Below are 19,749 nucleotides of genomic sequence, written 5' to 3' on the forward strand. Positions count from 1 at the left end.
TGATGGTCATGCCCCTTAATCCCATATCCATCATTATGCTTCATTTTTAAGAGGTTATAAGCTCATCGGAAGACAAAACTAAGGATGTTCAAAAATATTTGAAAATCAATTTAATTAAAAAATTTGATTTGAATCGAACTAAAAAATTTAGTTAATCAATTTATTCGGTTTGATTTTTGTTCTTTTTTTTTTAACCATTTTTAATTATTGGTTCAGTTTTGATTTTAATGTTCATGAACTTATCATTAAGTTATAAAATAATATGTGCAAATAATTAAAAAAAAAAATTATAATAGTACCATCAATTAATTGGATCATTTGATTAGTCAATCGTTGGGATCGATTTTGACTCACAAAAATACCAAATCAAAATCTGTATTTTGATTTAGAATTTTTATTTGGGGTAACATAACCATGGACACCCGAAGCAGAAGAGCAATTACCAATTTACATCAATACTCCTTAAAGAGCGGTGCATTTCTGATGTACAAATACGATACGAAGAAAAATGGTGTAGTAAATTAAACGTAAAAAAAAATAAACACTATTGGAGTATAGCAGTTCTCAATTGCCTTGAATTGATGGTAAAAATTATTTCTCTCATCTGGGTATTGCCGCTTCCGTTTTATTTTTATTTTTATTTTTATTCTGTTATTGAGTGTTATTGTGTGGTGTGGAGAGGTATTATTGGGAAATTTTAATAGAGATCGTTGGTGGGTTTTGAATTTGGGTAGATGGGAAATGTGAATGGCAGAGAAGATGGGGATAGTATTAGCCCATCTGGAGATCAGGAGGAGGAGGAGGAGGAGGAGGAGGAGGAGGGCGGCGGCGATAGACTGCAGCTCGTGGCCTCACGGGATGGAGCACACGTTAGGTATCCGGCGCACGGCGGCTCTCCTGGGTTGATGCGCCAGTCTGAGTCTCCTCCTCATAGCCCTAGAGCTGCCCACTCTCCCTTGATGTTCACCCCTCAGGTCTGCTGCCACCTTGATTTAATGACTTCTCTCTCTCTCGCTCTGGGGATAGAGTTTAAAGTAGTGAGTTTAATATGGAATGAGTGATGGTCCTCCATTTTATTTATTTATTTATTTTTGTTTTCGAGCAATCTTCAAGTTGGATCTGCAAAAAATGGGTTGAAAGAATTTTTTTTTCCTCACTCATACATATGATGGAAGAGCTTTTGAGTCATCCATCATATGATACTATAAAAATATAGCGGAGCACTTAGTTTAGATTTTCTTTTTATTTTTTAAAAATTAGAGAATCCTTGATTAGTTTGTCTTAATCTTTATGTGTTTTTTCTGGATGCTGACTAGTTGTTTGATGTATGTACAAAGAGAAGTAAGCCGGTGATGCATGTTCCACTGATCTTACGCTGTATTCTAGGTCGTTTCTTTGGAAAGCAGAGGCCAATATGTGTCTATCGTTGTAATTTGACTGTTATATGTGTTTCTTCAATAAATGACATGGTAAATTAGAGAATTTGGCCTGGTCATGGAGATTAAATCTGAGCATAAATATGGCATTGAATTCTAAATTTTGGTTTTGATGTATACATCAGTGCCAAGTTTGGCTGTGCCATGACATGATTATTAAGAGTGACCGCAGAATTCAATTTTCATCTCCTTTATTGTTTTGTTTATGCTTAATATACTTGGTTCAATCTGTGAAAAGTTTTCGTTCTTTGAGTTCCATTTGGATTAGTGTTAGTGAGAGAAGAGGAAAGGAAATGAAAATAAGATAGAAATATATTTTTCATTATATTCTCTCCATCTCAAATATGATTAAGACTGAATGTTTATTCAGTATGATGAACAAATAAGATTCTATTAAAAAATAAAGTTCAGTGGTATTTAATATAGAAGCTTTGTTCATTAATTTGTTAATATCATATTATGTAATTATGATCAATGACATCATCCATCATTTTTTTAAACAAATCACAAAAATAAGCAAGTGGGCAGAACCATGTTCCTGCTGTCCTGCATGTACCTATCTAATAAACTAGCAGCCCAGCCACCTTTTAACTTTTGATTTTTTAAACTCTGAAACAATAACATCATTCTGTACTTAAGTTATTTAACTATCACAGATCAAACACTCAAAGTCTCAAAAACCAGTGACACCAAACAAGCAATTGACAAATGAGAAGAAAGAGAACCTTTAACAACTGGTAAGCAGAAGGTGAAGAGGGAGGGAAGGAGGAGGGAGGGACTCACATTACAAGCCTTAGAAGGAGAAGAAGCTTTGAGGCTTCAAGTTCAAGTGGTGGACCCTTCAGAGGAGAAAAGGCTTTTGAGCCTTCGAAGATTGAGATTCCGACGATGGGAGGGAGTTTCAAAGGCTAATTTTGGTGACTAGAGGGAGTTCTGAAGGATGATTCTGGCGACTTGAGGGAGTTTGGAATGCTGATTCCAGTGACTGGAGGGAGTTTCAAAGGCTACTTCCTGCTACTGGAGGCTTGCAGGGAGGTTCAAAGGCAGATATTCTGACAAGTGGAGGCTGGGAGGATGGTTGGCTTGCAAGAGCTAGGGTTCCAGACCAGTCGTTTGAGTGTTTGACCTGCTTGTCTTCTCCTGCCTCAGTTTTATTTTTTAATTTTGTATAAAATGGACCAAATGCAGTGTTTTGCCCCAGAATGTGCCCCCGACCGTATCCTGGATGTATCTAGGGGTGTCCAGTCATGTTCAGAAAATACAAAATTTAAAAATGATCTCAGACACATGTCAGACACGTATTCATCCATGTTGGGGTTGTTTCCATCTCTGATATGTGTTTAATACATGTTCGATATGGAAACTCTTGCCCTTTTCCTAGCCTCATCTTTTTCTTGACTACCTAACAAGAAAAAGTAGTTCCTTTAAAATTTTCTTCCATTGCCTTTATATTTGTCAAGTTCCAAAAAAAGCCTTAGGTTAGATTTAGCATGTGAAATGTCTATTCCTAAAAATAAATTAGTTATAATAAGTTAGTTACAATTAGTTATACAAAAATTATGTTACCATAAAGCAAATAACAAAGTGAAATTTTTTATGCATCTATCATGGTCTTAAATTTCCATGAAATTGTCGAAATTTCCATCAAAATTTCTGGTTTCCATCACCCTGGAAATCGAAATAGCAGTTGATTTACATCTTACATAATTTCTGTTGAAATTTCTACGAATCTTCCGAAATTTATCAAAAACTTGAAATCTTAGCGAAACTTGTTGAAATTTTTGTTGTAGAATGAAATTTCCTTGGAATTCAAATGAGAGATTTAGGAGTGAAGTGAAATTTCTCTCTTAATTTAATTTTTTTTTATTGAAACAAAAGATTATTAGAAGGGTTTTTGAAATTATTTGAAAAAATAAACTTACAACAACATTTTATTTAACCATTCATCTCAAAATTATCATTATTTGTATAATAAATAGTATTTAAATGATTTATGACTTTCATTTGTATTAACTGAATATGTTTACTGCACATTATCTTACAAATATGTTTGATACACATATTATATTATAACTTTTCCACTTCATACATAACATAGATGTATTTAACTTATAATATATTAGTCCTAAAACTTATATTATTATGTCTATTAATCATTTCTAAAGTTTCATAAAAGAATTCCATGCTTTATTATTGGTTTCCATTATTTTTCAAATTGAAATTGAAATTGACATTGAAATCTAAATTTCTATATTTTTGGAGCTTCAAAATTTGAGTCGAAATCGAAATTTAAGACCTTGGCATCTATAACAAGGAATAGACAAGGAACAACTATTCCGAAATTTTATTATGGGAATATCTCTTAGTACATGTTGAATGAATTAATTAGAAACATACAAGGAATATATATTGCCTCTATTCCTAAATTTCTAATTGTGTTCTTTCTTATTGCAAGGAATAGCTATTCCATGAACCAAACACTAAGGGTTTTATTTTTCTACAGGTCCCAATTGTTCCATTGCAGAGACCTGATGAGATGCACATCTCAAGCCATTCATGGATGCAAGCTACTTCAGGATATGAAGACATTTGCAGTGAACAAGGAATACCGACAATGATAACATGGAGCTTTGGTGGCAAGGAAGTTTTTGTGGAGGGATCTTGGGATAATTGGATGACAAGGTTATGGGAATTCATGTGTTTTATTTTATTTTTCCTGCTACTCGTGTTGAATTGTGATCTCATATAGAACCCTTTTACCTTGTTGGTTAGAAAGCACTTGCAGAGGTCAGGGAAAGACTTTACAATCATGAAAGTGCTCCCGTCAGGTGTTTATCAGTATCGGTTTATTGTTGATGGACAATGGAGGTATACCCCTGACATGCCATGGTGTAAAGATGATATGGGCAATGCTTACAACGTTTTGGACTTGCAGGTAAATCGTATCATTGTCTCTTTCTGGAATGGGTTTGCATGGATTTAGTAAGAAAATTATGTACTGACTTAACTTATTGGAACATAGCAAGCCTAAAAGTTTGACTGTGGGGTTGAAGTGCATTAATTCTTCTTGAGGCACTCAGTCTAGCGAGGGCCGGATCTGTACCCAAATAATGACTATCGTGTCTTCTACCACAATGCCTTGGGGTAGACTTGTTTTCGCTGCTTTCATGTTCATGGTGTATTCAATTGCACATAAATAGCTGTAATAGATGGATTCTCTCTTTTCCTTGGTGCACCTCTAGCTTCTAACGAACACATTCATTTTTTTAGAATGAGGAAATAAAGTAAAACTTTGCATGCATTTTGGGGATTTGATGATTTATTTATTTATTCTTTTTTTCATTCCCCCTTCCCCTAAAGGGAAAAAAACAAACAAAAACAAAACCAAAATTTTGTACCACATACTTATCCCGAAGATAAAAGGAGAGCTTAGGCGCAACGGTAAGGTTGTTGCTGTGTAACGTGGAGGTCATGGGTTCGAGGCGTGGAAACAGCCTTCTGCAAAAATACAAGGTAAGGCTGCGTACTATAGACCCATTGTGGTCCGCCCCTTCCCCGGACCCTGCATACGCAGGAGCTTTGTGCACTGAGCTGCCCTTTTTTTATACTTATCCTAAGGATAAAAATTAGGGGTTTTTCTGAGGCATGCTTTACTGTACTAAAATCAGATACTTTCACATGAAAACAATGTAATCTATGTATGTATTATTGCTGCAATATGATATTCTATATTATGGGTTTTGGTTCACACTTTTTAGTGTCCAATGTCATTATTCATTTGGGGAAAAAACTTGAAGTCTACATTCAAAGACTGAATGGACAAAATATAAAGGGCAATAGAATGGATGCTTCTGATCTGCAATGTTTTAATGTCAGAGTTGTTCATTGGACTAGATATAAAATATTCATTCTTCTTCTTTATATGATAATGATTTTTCTTCATGGTATAAAAAATGGCCAACTTCTTTGTTGCTGCTTAGATACATGTAAATTGTAGCAGACAGGCTTTATGTATGATTCACCCACATGGCAGTACACTTAGGTGGCTCTACTACCAAATGCAATGCCCTTGGCACAACTTTTGTGTAGTCTTGTCCACTTTTGCCTATTGGGCCTCACGATTTCTCTTTTAAAAGGTGCCTCACAGGTTAAGGCCTAATCTGTCCTTAGTACATGCTCGATGTGAGATTTTGACAATTGGATCGACCTCCTTAATGGAATCCCAGCGACCTTGTCGTGGGCATTAGGGTAGGACAGGATCTATCCGCTTGTTTAGCTGCTGCCTAGCATTTATTCCAGGGTGTTTAGGGGCTTCTACTATCATGCCTAAGGAGAATTCATTATCCTTGGCTGGGGCTTGTTAGTCAATATGTGGACAGAAGTGATTACCTTATAGGTTGCCAAGGTATTAGTCCATGTTCTTCGGCAGTTCTATTGCTGCTAAATTAGATTGCGTTTCTGAGAAAATTCCTTGCATATTATAAAATACTTAAGAAATTCTAAAAGAAAAACTAGCTGCAGCAACAACAAGAAGGAAAAACCTTAGGCCGCCTAAGTGGGTGGCATATGAATCCCATTCTACAACAATACCATCTGGAAAATGGAGTGTCATCAGATCTTTCTCAATTACGCAAGTCCAAATTATTCTAGTTCTATCTTTTCCCTTCCCATAACATCTAACATTAACTAAATCACTTTGTCTCACCGGTGCATTGTCTTCTGCATGTTGCTTTGAACCGAATTTAATGTTCCAAAGTAGACTTTTAATGAAATCTCCTTAATGAAAATGCCAAAAGAATGGGAAAAAGGGGTAAAGCACAAAACTGGAGAATTAATTATAACTAATTAATAGATTATTAAAATCTAATTATTCCTTTTTATATTGACAAAGAAGTTTTTGAAGAAAGGCAAAAGAGAGTACAAAGAGGACAATATTTCCTCTAAAACAAAACATAAACAAAGTGAACTGAAAATTATTAACGAAGTAATCTCCACCAATCCCTTTGCATATCTACCAAAGAGTATTTTCAAAACTAGCCTTGAATTTGTTCAAATCTAGCCACAACTTATAGGATCATTCCACCCCACACAAATAGTTGTGGTGGTTGACCAACTTTCAGTTCATGTCAAGGAGAAAACAAATTGCATAGTCTGTTTAGTTCGTGTCCTATAATAACAATAGTAGTAGTAATAGTAGTTCTTGCATGCACATATTTATGTTTAATTTATTATTCTAATTATCTGACCTGAATTGGGTCAGCTATATAACCTATATGAATCACTTTTTCACTATTATGCTTGTTATGGTACAATATTTTTAGAAAGTTGAAATGTCATATTTTTTCCTACTAATGGTGTGAGTTATTTTAGTTGCTTCTTTGTTAGAGCCTTACTTGGACTATGATGCACATGCTCAAACCATGTCAATCACTCTTCCCTTATTTTTTACAAGTGTTAGCCTACTGCAGATCTGTTCATTCTTTAGCTTTAGAAGCTATGCCATTCATCCATCTTCAAATCATACACTTACTTTTTGGATATGTTGTTTTTTAGATGCCAATTTTTTGGTCCATAGCATATGTCAACACATGCGGATTAGGATCCATCGCCTCAACGAGGATGGTGGGACAAAATATGTGTATAAATAGAGCAAACCTACTCCTTTAAATGAATTGGAGTCGACACTAACTTCTCATTTTACCTTAGGTGTGGCACTTCATTGACTGCTAATTATTGAAACCCTTAATCAAACATAGGTCACAAAAGCTAGTACGATTTGGTCTGCATAACCGAGCTAAGTTTACAATCATGGTTATGTGAAGGGAAGATATTAGCGACCTTAGTACGATTTGGTTTGTATAACCAAGCTAAGTTCGCTAGTATGGTTATGTGAAGGGAAGATATTAGCAACCCTTACATGCCTATCCCACGAAGAGTACCTAATTAGCATCATCCAAATTTTAACTAATAACGATCTTCAGTTTACTTAATTATTTTTCGAATTATAAAATCCATCTTAATATTGCTCCCACCTTATGATCATTTGGTATCTTGGTCAAGCACATGAAGATTCTTGCTCTGCATGAATCCCAATAGGACACTATCACCATACTTTTGACTTCCGTCATTGGATGGATTGATTCAAAGCATTTCAAAGCATCATTTGTTAATAAATTACTATATCAACCAAAGAAGGTGTGATTATACAAATAAGAAAACCAAAATAATGCCACCCTAAGCAACTATGGAGAGTGCAATAATGAAAATATGGGAAACAAGATTAAGACTCATATACTATCCTAGTCAAATGTGGAATATGCCATAATGAAACATTGGAAACCTAAATTCAGAAGCCTAATACTATTATAGTCTAACAAAGGAAGTGCAATAATGAAAAAAAAAAAAAAAAAAATGAACACCTGAAACCTAAAACTAGTTTTTATTTTTATTTTTATTTATTTATCAAATTAAATAACAACACAACAACAAAACCAAGCCTTAGTCCCACTAGGTGGGGTCAGCTATATGAATCCTTTTCCGCCAATTTATGCGATCATGGACCATTTTTTTTGATAGATTCAAGGATATTAAATCCTTACTCACTATCAACTTTCAAGTTATTTGAGATCTGCCCCTACTCCTTCTATTGCCCCAACAGTAACTAACTCACTCTTCCTCATTGGTGCACTATGTGACATATGTTGTAAGTTTCCATACCATCTGAGTTGTCCCTCCCTTATCTTCTCTTCTATAGGAGCTACACCTAACTTACTGCGAATATATTCATTTAGTTAATTTATCTTTCAATGTTATACCACTCATCCATCTAAGCATTTTCATCTCGGTTGCAACTTTGACTTTTTGGATATTATGTTTCTTCGTCGCCCAACATTCTGAACCATATAGCATAGCTGGCCTATAAAACTTCCCTTTCAATTTTAAGGATATTCTACAATCACTGAGCACACTTGAAGCACTTCTCCATTTTACCCAACCTGCTTTAACTCTATGCATTACATCATCTTCAATTTCTCCTTCAGCTTGCATAATCGATCCAAGGTATCGAAATCTACAAATGCTATTTATTTCTTCATCATCAAGTTTAACTTTGTCTCCAATATTCCTCCTATCATTACTAAAATTACATTTCATATATTGTGTCTCATTTCTACTTATTCTAAAGCCTCTAGATTCCAAAGTTTTTCTACATAATTCTAACTCAGCCTCTACTCCGTTCCTAGTTTCATCAATTAATACAATATAATTTGCGAACAACATATACCATGAAACCTTCTTTTGAATACTCGTAGTCAATTGGTCCATCACTAAAGTAAAAAGATAAGGACTCAAAGCAGATCCTTGATGTACACCTATGGTGATTGAAAATTCTCTAGTTTCTCCATTTATAGTCCTTACACTAGTCATTACTCCATCGTACGTATTTTTAAATGACATTGGTATACCTACTACAAACACTTTTTTTTTTTTTTTCTAAAACCCACCATAGAACTTCCTTATGTATCCTATCATATGCTTTCTCAAGGTCAATAAATATCATATGCAAGTCCCTCTTCTTTTCCCTAAACTTTTCCATTAATCTTCTTAAAAGATAAATAACTTCTGTGGTAGATCTCCCAGGTATAAAACCAAATTGATTTTCTGAGACCTTCGTTTCTAACCTTAATCTTTGTTCAACTACCCTTTCTCATAGTTTCATCGTATGACTTATAAGTTTAATTCCACGGTAGGAACCCTTAATATTTGAAAACACACAAAGAAACCTAGCTAGAACCTGGGAATCACAAGACACCCTAAAAGCAACCTGAGAATTTTAGACATTTCATGTAATTTTTTCAATTTATTTTTGGATTTTTTCATGATGAACTTAGGACACAACAACAACAACAATCCATGAGTAGATAAATACACAGATTAGTAAATAAACAAAACTTTTGGTGATTTTTTATTTTTAAAATTTTTGTATTTTTACATTTTTTTTTAACCTAACCAAAACAACCAAAACAAATAAAGATAAATAACAGAAGAAAAATATAATCCAGGTGGGGTCAACCTGTAGTTCAACCCTACTTGTTTGCATTTGACTTACCAGAATGGAGTTTTTTTTTTTTTTTTTTTTAATAGCAAAAGAATATTTCATTAATAGGAAGAGAATTTACACGAGGAAGGATTTGACATCTCCCAAAAAAGGCCTGGAGCAATCCAGAATAGAACAACTAATAAATATCAAAAAATAAAAGATCAACATGCCAAATTGTTCCTCCAATTTCTATGTAACTTGTGGAAACTAGTTCCTCTGAAAAACCCAAATCAGCGCACCACAGTGAGGCCAAATACTGAATTTTATCCCAAATCAGCACACGAGTTAAATTCTTCCCATTGAATATCCTTGCATTACACTCCCACCATAACTCCCATAAAACTGCAAGTATTCCAGACTTCCATAGGACTACCCTTATCCTTTCTCCTACCAAAGCCTGTGACAGAAATGGCTAACATTTGACCAACTAAAGAAGGGCTAACTCAGCTCTCTCTATAAATACCAAAAAGCATATTCCAAATCCTCCAAGAAAATTCACAGTGCAAAAGAAAATGAGAAGCTGCCTCAGAATTTTTGTAACAGAGCACACATACATTGGGAGAGAGAACCGTCAAAGGTCTCCTAATTTGCAGCAAGTTATTAGTACTATTGTTATGAGCACAACCAACCAAGTGAAAGCCTTAATTTTTGGAGGAGCCTTAGCCTTCCGGATGAAATGACAAAGCGGGAAAGAAAAATTGGAGTGAGTAAGAATTCAAAAAAGGATTTACAAGAAAATACTCTTGATTGATCCAAAGATCTAGACTGAACACCCCTCCCCAAAGAAAGATTACCCCCATTCAATAGAGATAACAAAAAAGACAGTTCCACCAACTCCCTATCATTAAGTGGTCTTCTAAAATGGAGATTCCAAGAAACCAATGTGCTACTAAAATCCCCAAGAAATAAAGATACAGCTCTATTATGCTAGGAGCTTAGTCGGGGAATGAAGTGGATAAGGATGCATTACCAAGCCAAGGGTCTTTACAAAAAGGGATCTGAAAGCCCCTCTCCATGTCAAATATAGTGGAGGGATGAAAGAAGGATAAATATGAGAGATGAACCTCTATGGACTGCCCACTAAAGAACAACTTGAACTAACATTGGTATCCCGCCCATTCTCATCCAACCCGAACTTACTTCTTATTACTCAATGCCAAAGGGATGATTCTTCTAAAGAGAAACACCATAGCCGTTTAGCTAAAAAGCTGTGTTTTTAGACACCAAGTTCCCTAGAACTCTCCCTCCTTTTTTGACCTAAAAACCTCACCCTACCTAATCAAGTGGCCCCTATGATCCCCCTTGCCAGACTACGAAAAGTCTCTCATGATTCTCTCAAGTTTGCTAGCAATCCCCATCGGAGTCCTAAAGACAAACAGGAAATATAACGGAATTCTAGAAAGACAAGCCTAAATCAAGGTTATTCTACCCCTAAAGAGAAAAAGCCCCCTTCTAGCAGTTTAACCTCTTAGTCACCCTTTCTACTATTGGATTCCAAAAATCTGCTACACTAGGATTACACCCCAAGGGAACTCCTAAGAAGGTCAAAGGCTAATTTGAAATGCCAAGAACTTCTTGTTGATCTGTTGGGGGATGAGGGAGAAAACTAAGTGGCCCAAGAACTTCTTGATGATTTTAGTTTCTCTTTGACAGCTCCCTTTAAACTTTGACTGTGATGCACTTAATGTCCTAATTTTTTCACACACAGCCGGCCCCAAGCCCGGGGGTAAAGGAGGAGGGTTGTGTTAGGTAGTTGATAGCCAACGTGAAATTTGTCAGATCACTATGATTTGAATCCTTACCAAATATTTGCTAGGGTGTCCCCTATGAGCAAAGCGTTGCACTTGTACCACCCGAATGTAGTGAAAAGTGGGCGAGGGTCGGCTAGGTCATCGCCGCAAAGCGACGCGCCGTGTCGGTGCGCGGGTACGGTGTCAGATATGCAAGGGTTAGTGCATCATTTTGGACATGGACAGGTAAAGAAGTTAGTTCAGGAAACTAGGATTAGATTAACAACTTGGAATATAGAGACACTTACGGGTAAAAACATGGAAATTGTGGACACAATGATTAGAAGAAGAATTAATATAATTTGCCTTCAAGAAATTGAGTGGGTGGGGGAGAAAGTTAGAGAAATTGATAAATCAGGATTCAAACTTTGGTACACTGGAAAAGAAAAACATAAAAATGGAGTAAGAATTATTATAGAAAAAAAACTTAAAAGATAGCGTTATTGATGTAAATAGAGTAGGAGATAGAATTATAAAAATCAAGATAGTATTAGGACGAGATAATAAATATCATTAGTGTTTATGCTCCTCAAATCGGCTTAGCAGAAAATTTTAAGACACAATTTTGGGAAGATATGGATAGTATTATGCAAGGCATGCCAGGGATTGAGAAAATATTTATAGGAGGAGATCTGAATGGACACGTTGGAAGGGATAATAAAATTTTGAGAGGATACATAGAAGATATGGATATGGAGACAAAAATGAGCTTGGGGAGATGATCTTAGACTTCGCTATGTCATATGATTTTAGTATAATGAATACTTGCTTCAAGAAGAGAGGAAAACACTTATAACCTTTAAAAGTGGACAAAATAGAAGTCAAATAGATTTGTTTTTTAAATAGGAGGGTAGATCGTTTATCGTGCAAGGATTGTAAAGTTATTCCAGGTGAAAGCCTAACCACACAATATAGAGTCTTAGTCTTAGATATATGTATTAAAAAATGGAAGAAAAATGATAAAATAAACCAGTGTAAGAGAACTAGGTGGTGAAACCTAAAAGGAGACAATATAATAAAATTTAAAGATAAAATGATCAAAGATGGGGATTGGACTATAGAAGATGGGATAGATACAAATACTCTTTGGAGTAGATGAGCAAGCTTTATTAAAAGGATAGTAAAAGAGATTTTAGGTGAATCAAGGGGAAGATTCTCGAATAGCAAAGAAAGTTGGTGGTGGGATAAAGATGTACAAAAGGCCGTAAAGACAAAAAGAATATGGTATAAAATGTGGTAAAAATGTAAAAATAGGGATAACTTTGAAAAGTATAAGGAGGCGAGAAAAGATGCAAAAAAGGCCGTTAGTGAAGCTAAATATAGATCATTTAATAGTTTGTATGATAGATTAGATATAAAAGAAGGGGACAGAGATATATTTAAACTTGCTAAAGTTAGAGAAAGGAAGAGTAAGGATTTAGGAAATGTAAAACGTATAAAAAGTGAGGATGATATTGTCTTGGTTGAGGACGAAAACATTAAAGAAAGATGACAAAGTTACTTTAGTAAGTTGTTTAATGAAAACCAAATTAAAGGCTTAAACTTAGAATTGTCAAATGAGGAAAAGACTAAAATTATGAGATTTATTCGCAAAATTAGAGTTAAAGAAGTTAAGTTTGCACCAAAAGAAGATGAAAAATGGGAAAGCTATAGGACCAGATAACATCCTAATTGAAGTTTGGAAATGCTTAGGTGATAATGAAATTATATGGTTAACTAATTTATTTAATACAATTATAAAAATAAGAAAATTTCAGATGAATGGAGGAAAAACATTTTAATTCCTATATACAAAAATAAAGGAGATCTTCAAAATTGTATAAATATTGTGGAATTAAACTTATGAGTCATACGATGAAACTATGAAAAAGGGTAGTTGAACAAAGATTAAGGCTAAAAACGAAGGTCTCAGAAAATCAATTTGGTTTCATGCCTGGGAGATCTACTGCAGAAGTTATATATCTTTTAAGAAGATTAATGGAAAAGATTAGGGAAAAGAAGAGGGACTTGCATATGGTATTTATTGACCTAGAGAAAGCATATCATAGGATACTTAGGGAAGTTCTATGGTGAGTTTTAGAAAAAAAGGGGTGTATATGGTAGGTATGCTGATGTCATTAAGGATATGTACGATGGAGTAATGACTACTATAAGGACTATAGATGGAAAAACTAAAGAATTTCCAATCACCATAGATGTACATCAAGGATTTACTTTGAGCCCTTATCTTTTTGCTTTAGTCATGGACCAACTGATTAAAAGTATTCAAAAGGAGGTTCCATGGTGTATGTTGTTTGCAGAAGATATTGTATTAATTGATGAAATTAGGGACGAAGTAGAGACTAAGTTAGAATTATGGAGAGAAGCTTTGGAATCTAAAGGCTTTAGGATAAGTAGAAATAATACAGAATATATGAAATGAAATTTTAGTAATGGTAGGAGGAATATTGGAAACAGGGTTAAACTTGATGATGAAGAAATAAATAGCACTTGTAGATTTTGATACCTTGGATCTATTATGCAAGTTGAAGGAGAAATTGAAGATGGTTTAATGCATAGAGTTAAAACAGATTGGGTAAAATGGAGAAGTGCTTCAAGTGTGCTTTGTGATCATAGAATATCCTTAAAATTAAAAGGGAAGTTTTGTAAGATAGCTATAAGACCAGCTATGCTATATGGATTAGAATGTAGGGCGACGAAGAAACAGAATATCCAAAAAGTAAAAGTTGCCAAAATGAGAATGTTTAGATGGATGAGTGGTATAACATTGAAAGATAGATTAAGGAATGAACATATTTGCGGTAAGGTAGGTATAGCTCCTATAGAAGATAAGATAAGGGAGGGATGACTCAGATGGTATGGACACTTGCAACGTAGGCCATATAGTGCGCCAGTGAGGAAGAGTGAGTTAGTTACTGTGGGGGGCAGTAGAAGGGGTAGGGGTAGATTTAAAATAATTTGGAAGGAGAGAGTAAAGATTTAATATCTTTGAATCTGTCAAAAGAAATGACCCATGATCGCATAAATTGGCGGAAAGTGATTCATATAGCTGACCCCACCTAGTGGGACTTAGGGCTTGGTTTTGTTGTTGTTGTTGTTTAACAGCTCCCTTTAGGATCTGGCCAGACTTAAAAAGTAGGGGATAGGGGAGAGGAAAAAAGCTACTAAATTGATTAGATTAGCAACCTTAGTGAACTATGAGAAAGGGGGCAGGTGCTTGGGGGTTGGCACTTACCAAATGAAGATTTTATTTTTGGAACATTATAGGTCTAGAGGGGTTAGACAAGAGAAGAGTTTTTAAAGACCCGGTAAATATAGTGAACCCTAATGTCTTGTTTTAAAAAAGGTGGGTATCTCTTCCTTCTTCTGGGGCTTTAGAGAGGGGGGGGGGGGGGGGATTGTTGCTTGGGACACTACGGTTATATCTTGTAAGATTATGTTTTAGGTTCCTTTTGTTTGTTTGTACTACTTAAGATCAAGGGGGTTGGGAATTGGTGGTTTTACTTCTGTGTATGGCCCTAGAATACACTCCTAGAAGAGTGGTTTTTTTTTTGTGGAGTTGGCTAGCTTGTATGGCCTTTGCAGCCCTTATTGGGTGGGAGGGGGCGATTTTAATGTTATTAGAACTAATTAAAACAATTTAAATAAAACAAAGAAAAATAGAACCCGACATTTGACTTACTAGAATGGGGCTTCTCTTCTTTGCACGTTAGAGTATTGAAACCCCACTGCCACAGTTCATGCCTTGCTGCAATTCACCATAGCCACCACTAGTGGTTGGGCCCCCCCTCCCCACCCCCCACCCCCCCCCAAAAGCTGCCATTGTTTGCAACCCAAGGTTGCCAAAAAAGAGAAGCCAAAGCTACCTCGTCCCATGTGTTCCTTCACAGAAGATTTAGCTACCATATTTGCCAGCTTCTCCATGCTGCCCCTGCAGCCACTGGCCAAACAGCACCACTGCATGCTCACCTTCTCTTTGTCACCATCATCTATGCTGTCGCCACCAGCTGATGGCACCGGTAGAGACTTTTGCAACCTATCTCTCTCCTCTCTCTCTCCCTCCTCTCAATTGTGGCAGATGCATAGATGTGAGGTGTGCTAAAGGTTGTCTGATGAGGATGCTGGTGATGATGTTGGGTGCTTGGATACAGCGTACAAGAAGAAGAAATAGATAAAGATGATTATCATGACGATGATGGTAGAGATTGGGATGTTGATGATATGATGATATGTTGATGGTTATGAGGTGCTCATGATGACAATGATGACAATGGTGAAATTTGGCACTAAATACATGCATCGAAAGGTATTTATTATATATAGATAATTATGCATGAGGAACCTTCCTTAGCTTGAAATCTCTCCTATAGGCAAAGAAAAAACCCTAGGTTATCTTTTTCTCTTCCCTCACTCTCATATGTCCAACCTCTTTGCTTAGGCCTCCCTCACTCTTTTATAGGGAGCTAGGGTTATGGTTTTGAGCCTTAAAGTCCAAATTTCCCAAAATGCCTTTAAAAATTGACTTCTCCACTGACTTGCCAAGGGAATGATAGCCTCAGTCCAAGTTCACTTTAGAGCGAATAAAAATAGCCATGTAACATTTCCTTTTTAATTTTGGGGATATTCTATTCATCTATGGTCATGTAAAAAGCCAAGCACAATCCACCATCTTACCCATCTTTCTTTTATTTTGTGTATCACATCTTCTTTAGGCTTGCTTACTATTTCCTAGGAAACAAAATCTACTATGACTTTGTAACTTTTTAACTACCGGTTTAACATTTCCTTCACTAGAATTACTAAGATTGCATTTAATAATTTTTACTTCTACTTATTTGGAAACCTATAAGCAGCTCTCCTTAGTAGCTTTGATTCTATGTCATTTATCATCTGCAAAATTGTAGTTACCTAAAATACAACACAACAACAACAACAAAAAAACTAAGCCTCAAGTCCCACTAGGTGGGGTCGGCTATATGAATCATTTTCCACCAATTTATGCGATCATGGACCATTTCTTTTGATAGATTTAGGGCTATTAAATATTTACTATCTCCTTCCAAGTTCTTTTAGGCCTACCCCTTCTCCTTCTACTGCCCCCCACAATAACTAACTCACTCTTCCTCACTGGCGCACTATATGGCCTACGTTGCAAGTGTCCATACTATCTGAGTCGTCTCTTCCTTATCTTCTATAAGAGCTACTCCTAACTTACTGCGAATATGTTCATTCGTTAATTTATCTTTCAGTACTTCTCATCCATCTAAGCATTCTCATTTCAGCAACTTTTAATTTTTGGATATTTTGTTTCTTTGTTGACCAACATTCTGAACAATATAGCATAGTTGGTCTTATAGCTATCCTATAAAACTTACTTTTTAATTTTAAGGTTATCTTGTTGGAATAGAAGAACAGAAAAAATAGAAAAGAAAAATACTGAAAAATGCCTCTTTAATTTACTGACTTGATGAAGAAATTACATATATAAAAAGCTACAGTGCTGCAGCACTTTTGCTGGATTTTTGAGATTTTTTTTTCTATTTTTCCACTACTTAAAATGACTGGGATTAGACCACTATTTATAGGGCAGAGTACATGGGGAATAGATGGGAAATTTTAATATTCTAGGGACTTAACAACTCATTAAATAAACCTAAAAACAAGGCAAAGAATATGACAAGTTCCTAGACTAAATAACTCACTCCTGTGCTATTAATGGATGACAACTGTATTCCACTTTGAAAAAACTGAACAGAACTTTGAATAAGAATCATACTGGCTGCAACTTGCTGACTGAATAATTTTATTGCTGAATGTTCTGTTGACTGTAAGCTGAGTTGTTTGCTGACTTTTCAACTAAATAAATGAATTAACTAACTTCAGTAGGTTAGCCATGGGTTCTAACATGTTTCTGAACTTCAAAAACTTCTTAGGAGTAATAGGTTTTGTGAGCATGTCTGCTGGTTGTTCATTAGTTCTGATGAATTCTAGCTGAATTTCTTTCTTCTGCACAAGGTCACGAATAAAGTGATGTCTAACCTCAATATGCTTTGTCCTGGCATGAAAAACTGGGTTCTTAGTTAGAGCAATTGCTGACATATTATCACAAGAAATGGTTGTAGGACTCTCATGCTTCAGCCCTAAATCACTAGGTAATTTCCTCAGCCAAACTCCTTCACAAGCAGCCTCTGTTGCTGAAATATATTCTGCTTTTATAGATGACAGGGCAACATTGTTTTGCTTTCTTGAACACCATGAAATGGTGCCATTTCTAGGATAGAAAACATATGCCGATGTGCTTTTTCGATCATCAATTGATCCGACCTAATCACTGTCAGTGAAACCGGTCAAAACAAACTTAGAATCTTTGCTGTACTTCAGTCCAAGTTTTAGTGTGCCTTTAAGGTATCTTAAAACCCATTTTGCTGCTGCATAATGAAGTACACTTGGGCTGTGCATGAACCTAGACAACATACTAACAACTTGTGTAATATCATGAGTCAAGTAAATAAGGGATCCAACTAAACTCCTATGCTAATTTTCGTCGAATTTCTTAGCTCCATCATCAGAATTTGATTTTTCATTTAGAGCCATAGGAGTACTTATAGCCTTACAGTCCTTTATATGAAATTTCTTCAAGATATTAGCTGCATACTTTTCTTGGGAAATGAAAATTTTCCTTCTTCCTTGCTTAACTTGCATCCCGAGGAATGACTTCTTGATTCTTAAATGTGTCATCTCAAAATTTTTCATCATTGAGTGCTTGAGATTAGCAAGTAAATGAAGATTGCTTCCAAAGTAAATCAGATCATTAACGTACAAGCAAACAATGATGAAATCAGTTTCTTTTAAAAAAAAATAAAGAGCTGGTTCATGAGGGCTTTTCTGAAATCCTGAATTCTGAAAATAAGAATCAATCTTACCGTTCCAAGCTTGTGGAGCTTGTTTAAGGTCATACAAAGCCTTGTTTAGTTTGTGCACCTTTTCTTCTTTGCCCTTCACTTAATATCCACGTGGCTGCTCAACATAACCTTCCTCATTCAATTCTTCATTGAGAAACGTAGATTTAACATCCATTTGATACACATTTAACTCCAATTTGGCAGCTATTGCAAGTACAAGCCGAACTGTCCCAATTCTTGCAATCGGTGCAAAGGTCTCGTTGAAATCAATTTTAGGTTGTTGAGAATAACCTTTGGCAACCAATCTGGCCTTGTACTTTTGAATGGAACCATCCTCGTTGTACTTGGTTTTGTAAACCCACTTGAAACCAATAATGTCTTTGCCTTTAGGAGGATCCACAAGCTTCCGTGTGTTGTTCTTTTCAATCGTGTCCAACTCTTCTTCAATGGCCTTTTTCCATTTTTTATCCTTCATTGCATCTTCAAAATTCTGTGGCTCACAAGAGAAAAGAGCAAATTCTGAATTTTCATTAGAAAAATAGCTTCTAAAATCACCATACCTCCCTGGAGGTCTTCTAACTCTTTCAGATCTTATTAGGACAGGTGAAGAGGATGAAGTTCCTTCATTTTCTGAATTTTTGGATTTTGAACTAAGGTTCCTGGGTGCAATTTTAGTTTCTGAAATTGCTGGATTCTGAGATTTAGCTTCAGCTGGTACAAAATCTGGAATATTTGTTGAGTTCTGGCTGATGGAAGTCCACTGCCATAGTTCCCTTTCGTCAAAGATGACATCTCTTGCTACTATCAGCTTGTAATTAACAGGATTTAGCAGCCGGTAGCCCTTTGATTCATTGTTGTACCCAATAAACAGAAGCTTTTCTCCCTTCTGATCAAACTTGTCCTTATTAGGAGCTTTGTTGAGTGAGTAGACTAGACAACCAAATACTTTCAGATGGCTAACATCTGTTTTTCTCCCACTCCAAGCCTCATAGGGAGTTCTATTCTTCATTGATTTTGTTGGTGACCTGTTTAAGATATAAACAGTGCTATGTACAGCTTCAGCCCAAAGAGAATTAGGAAGTCCTTTACCTTTTAACATGCTCCGAGCCATTTCAACAATGGTCCGGTTCTTTCTTTCAGCAACTCCGTTCTGCTGAGGGCCTCTACTCACTGTTAGTTACTTTAGAATGCCTTCTTGTAATAATTCATGAATGGATGATATATGAATTCACCTCCATGATTAGTTCTTAAGGTCTTCATTTTCAGCTCACTTTGCCTTTCAACGAGGGCTTTGAGCTCCAATAATATTGAGAAGGCATTTGATTTTTGCTGAATAAAATACAACCATATCATTCTAGTAAAATCATCAACAAAAGGATGAAATACCTTTTGTTTCCAAGAGATGGTGTTCTTGTGGGACCAAATATATCCGCATGAACAAGCTCCAAAGGAGCTTTGGCCCTTCAAGAAGTTTTGGGGAAAGGAAGGTGGTGCATCTTCCCGTAAATACAACCTTCACAAAC

General features: G+C 35.7%; 1 protein-coding gene across 1 annotated transcript in view; it reads left to right on the plus strand.

The window, feature by feature from the left end:
- The first annotated feature begins 551 nt into the window (after window positions 1-551).
- Window positions 552-19,749, plus strand: part of LOC131159331 (SNF1-related protein kinase regulatory subunit beta-2) — a 28,105-nt gene continuing 8,907 nt past the window's right edge. The window contains exons 1-3 of the mRNA XM_058114174.1: window positions 552-974; window positions 3,940-4,118; window positions 4,209-4,371. Of these exons, the coding sequence (XP_057970157.1) occupies window positions 735-974; window positions 3,940-4,118; window positions 4,209-4,371 (582 nt within the window). The 5' untranslated portion in view covers window positions 552-734. The remainder of the gene's footprint in view (window positions 975-3,939; window positions 4,119-4,208; window positions 4,372-19,749) is intronic.

The sequence above is a fragment of the Malania oleifera genome, chromosome 7, assembly GCF_029873635.1.
Source record: "Malania oleifera isolate guangnan ecotype guangnan chromosome 7, ASM2987363v1, whole genome shotgun sequence".
NCBI lineage: Eukaryota > Viridiplantae > Streptophyta > Magnoliopsida > Santalales > Ximeniaceae > Malania > Malania oleifera.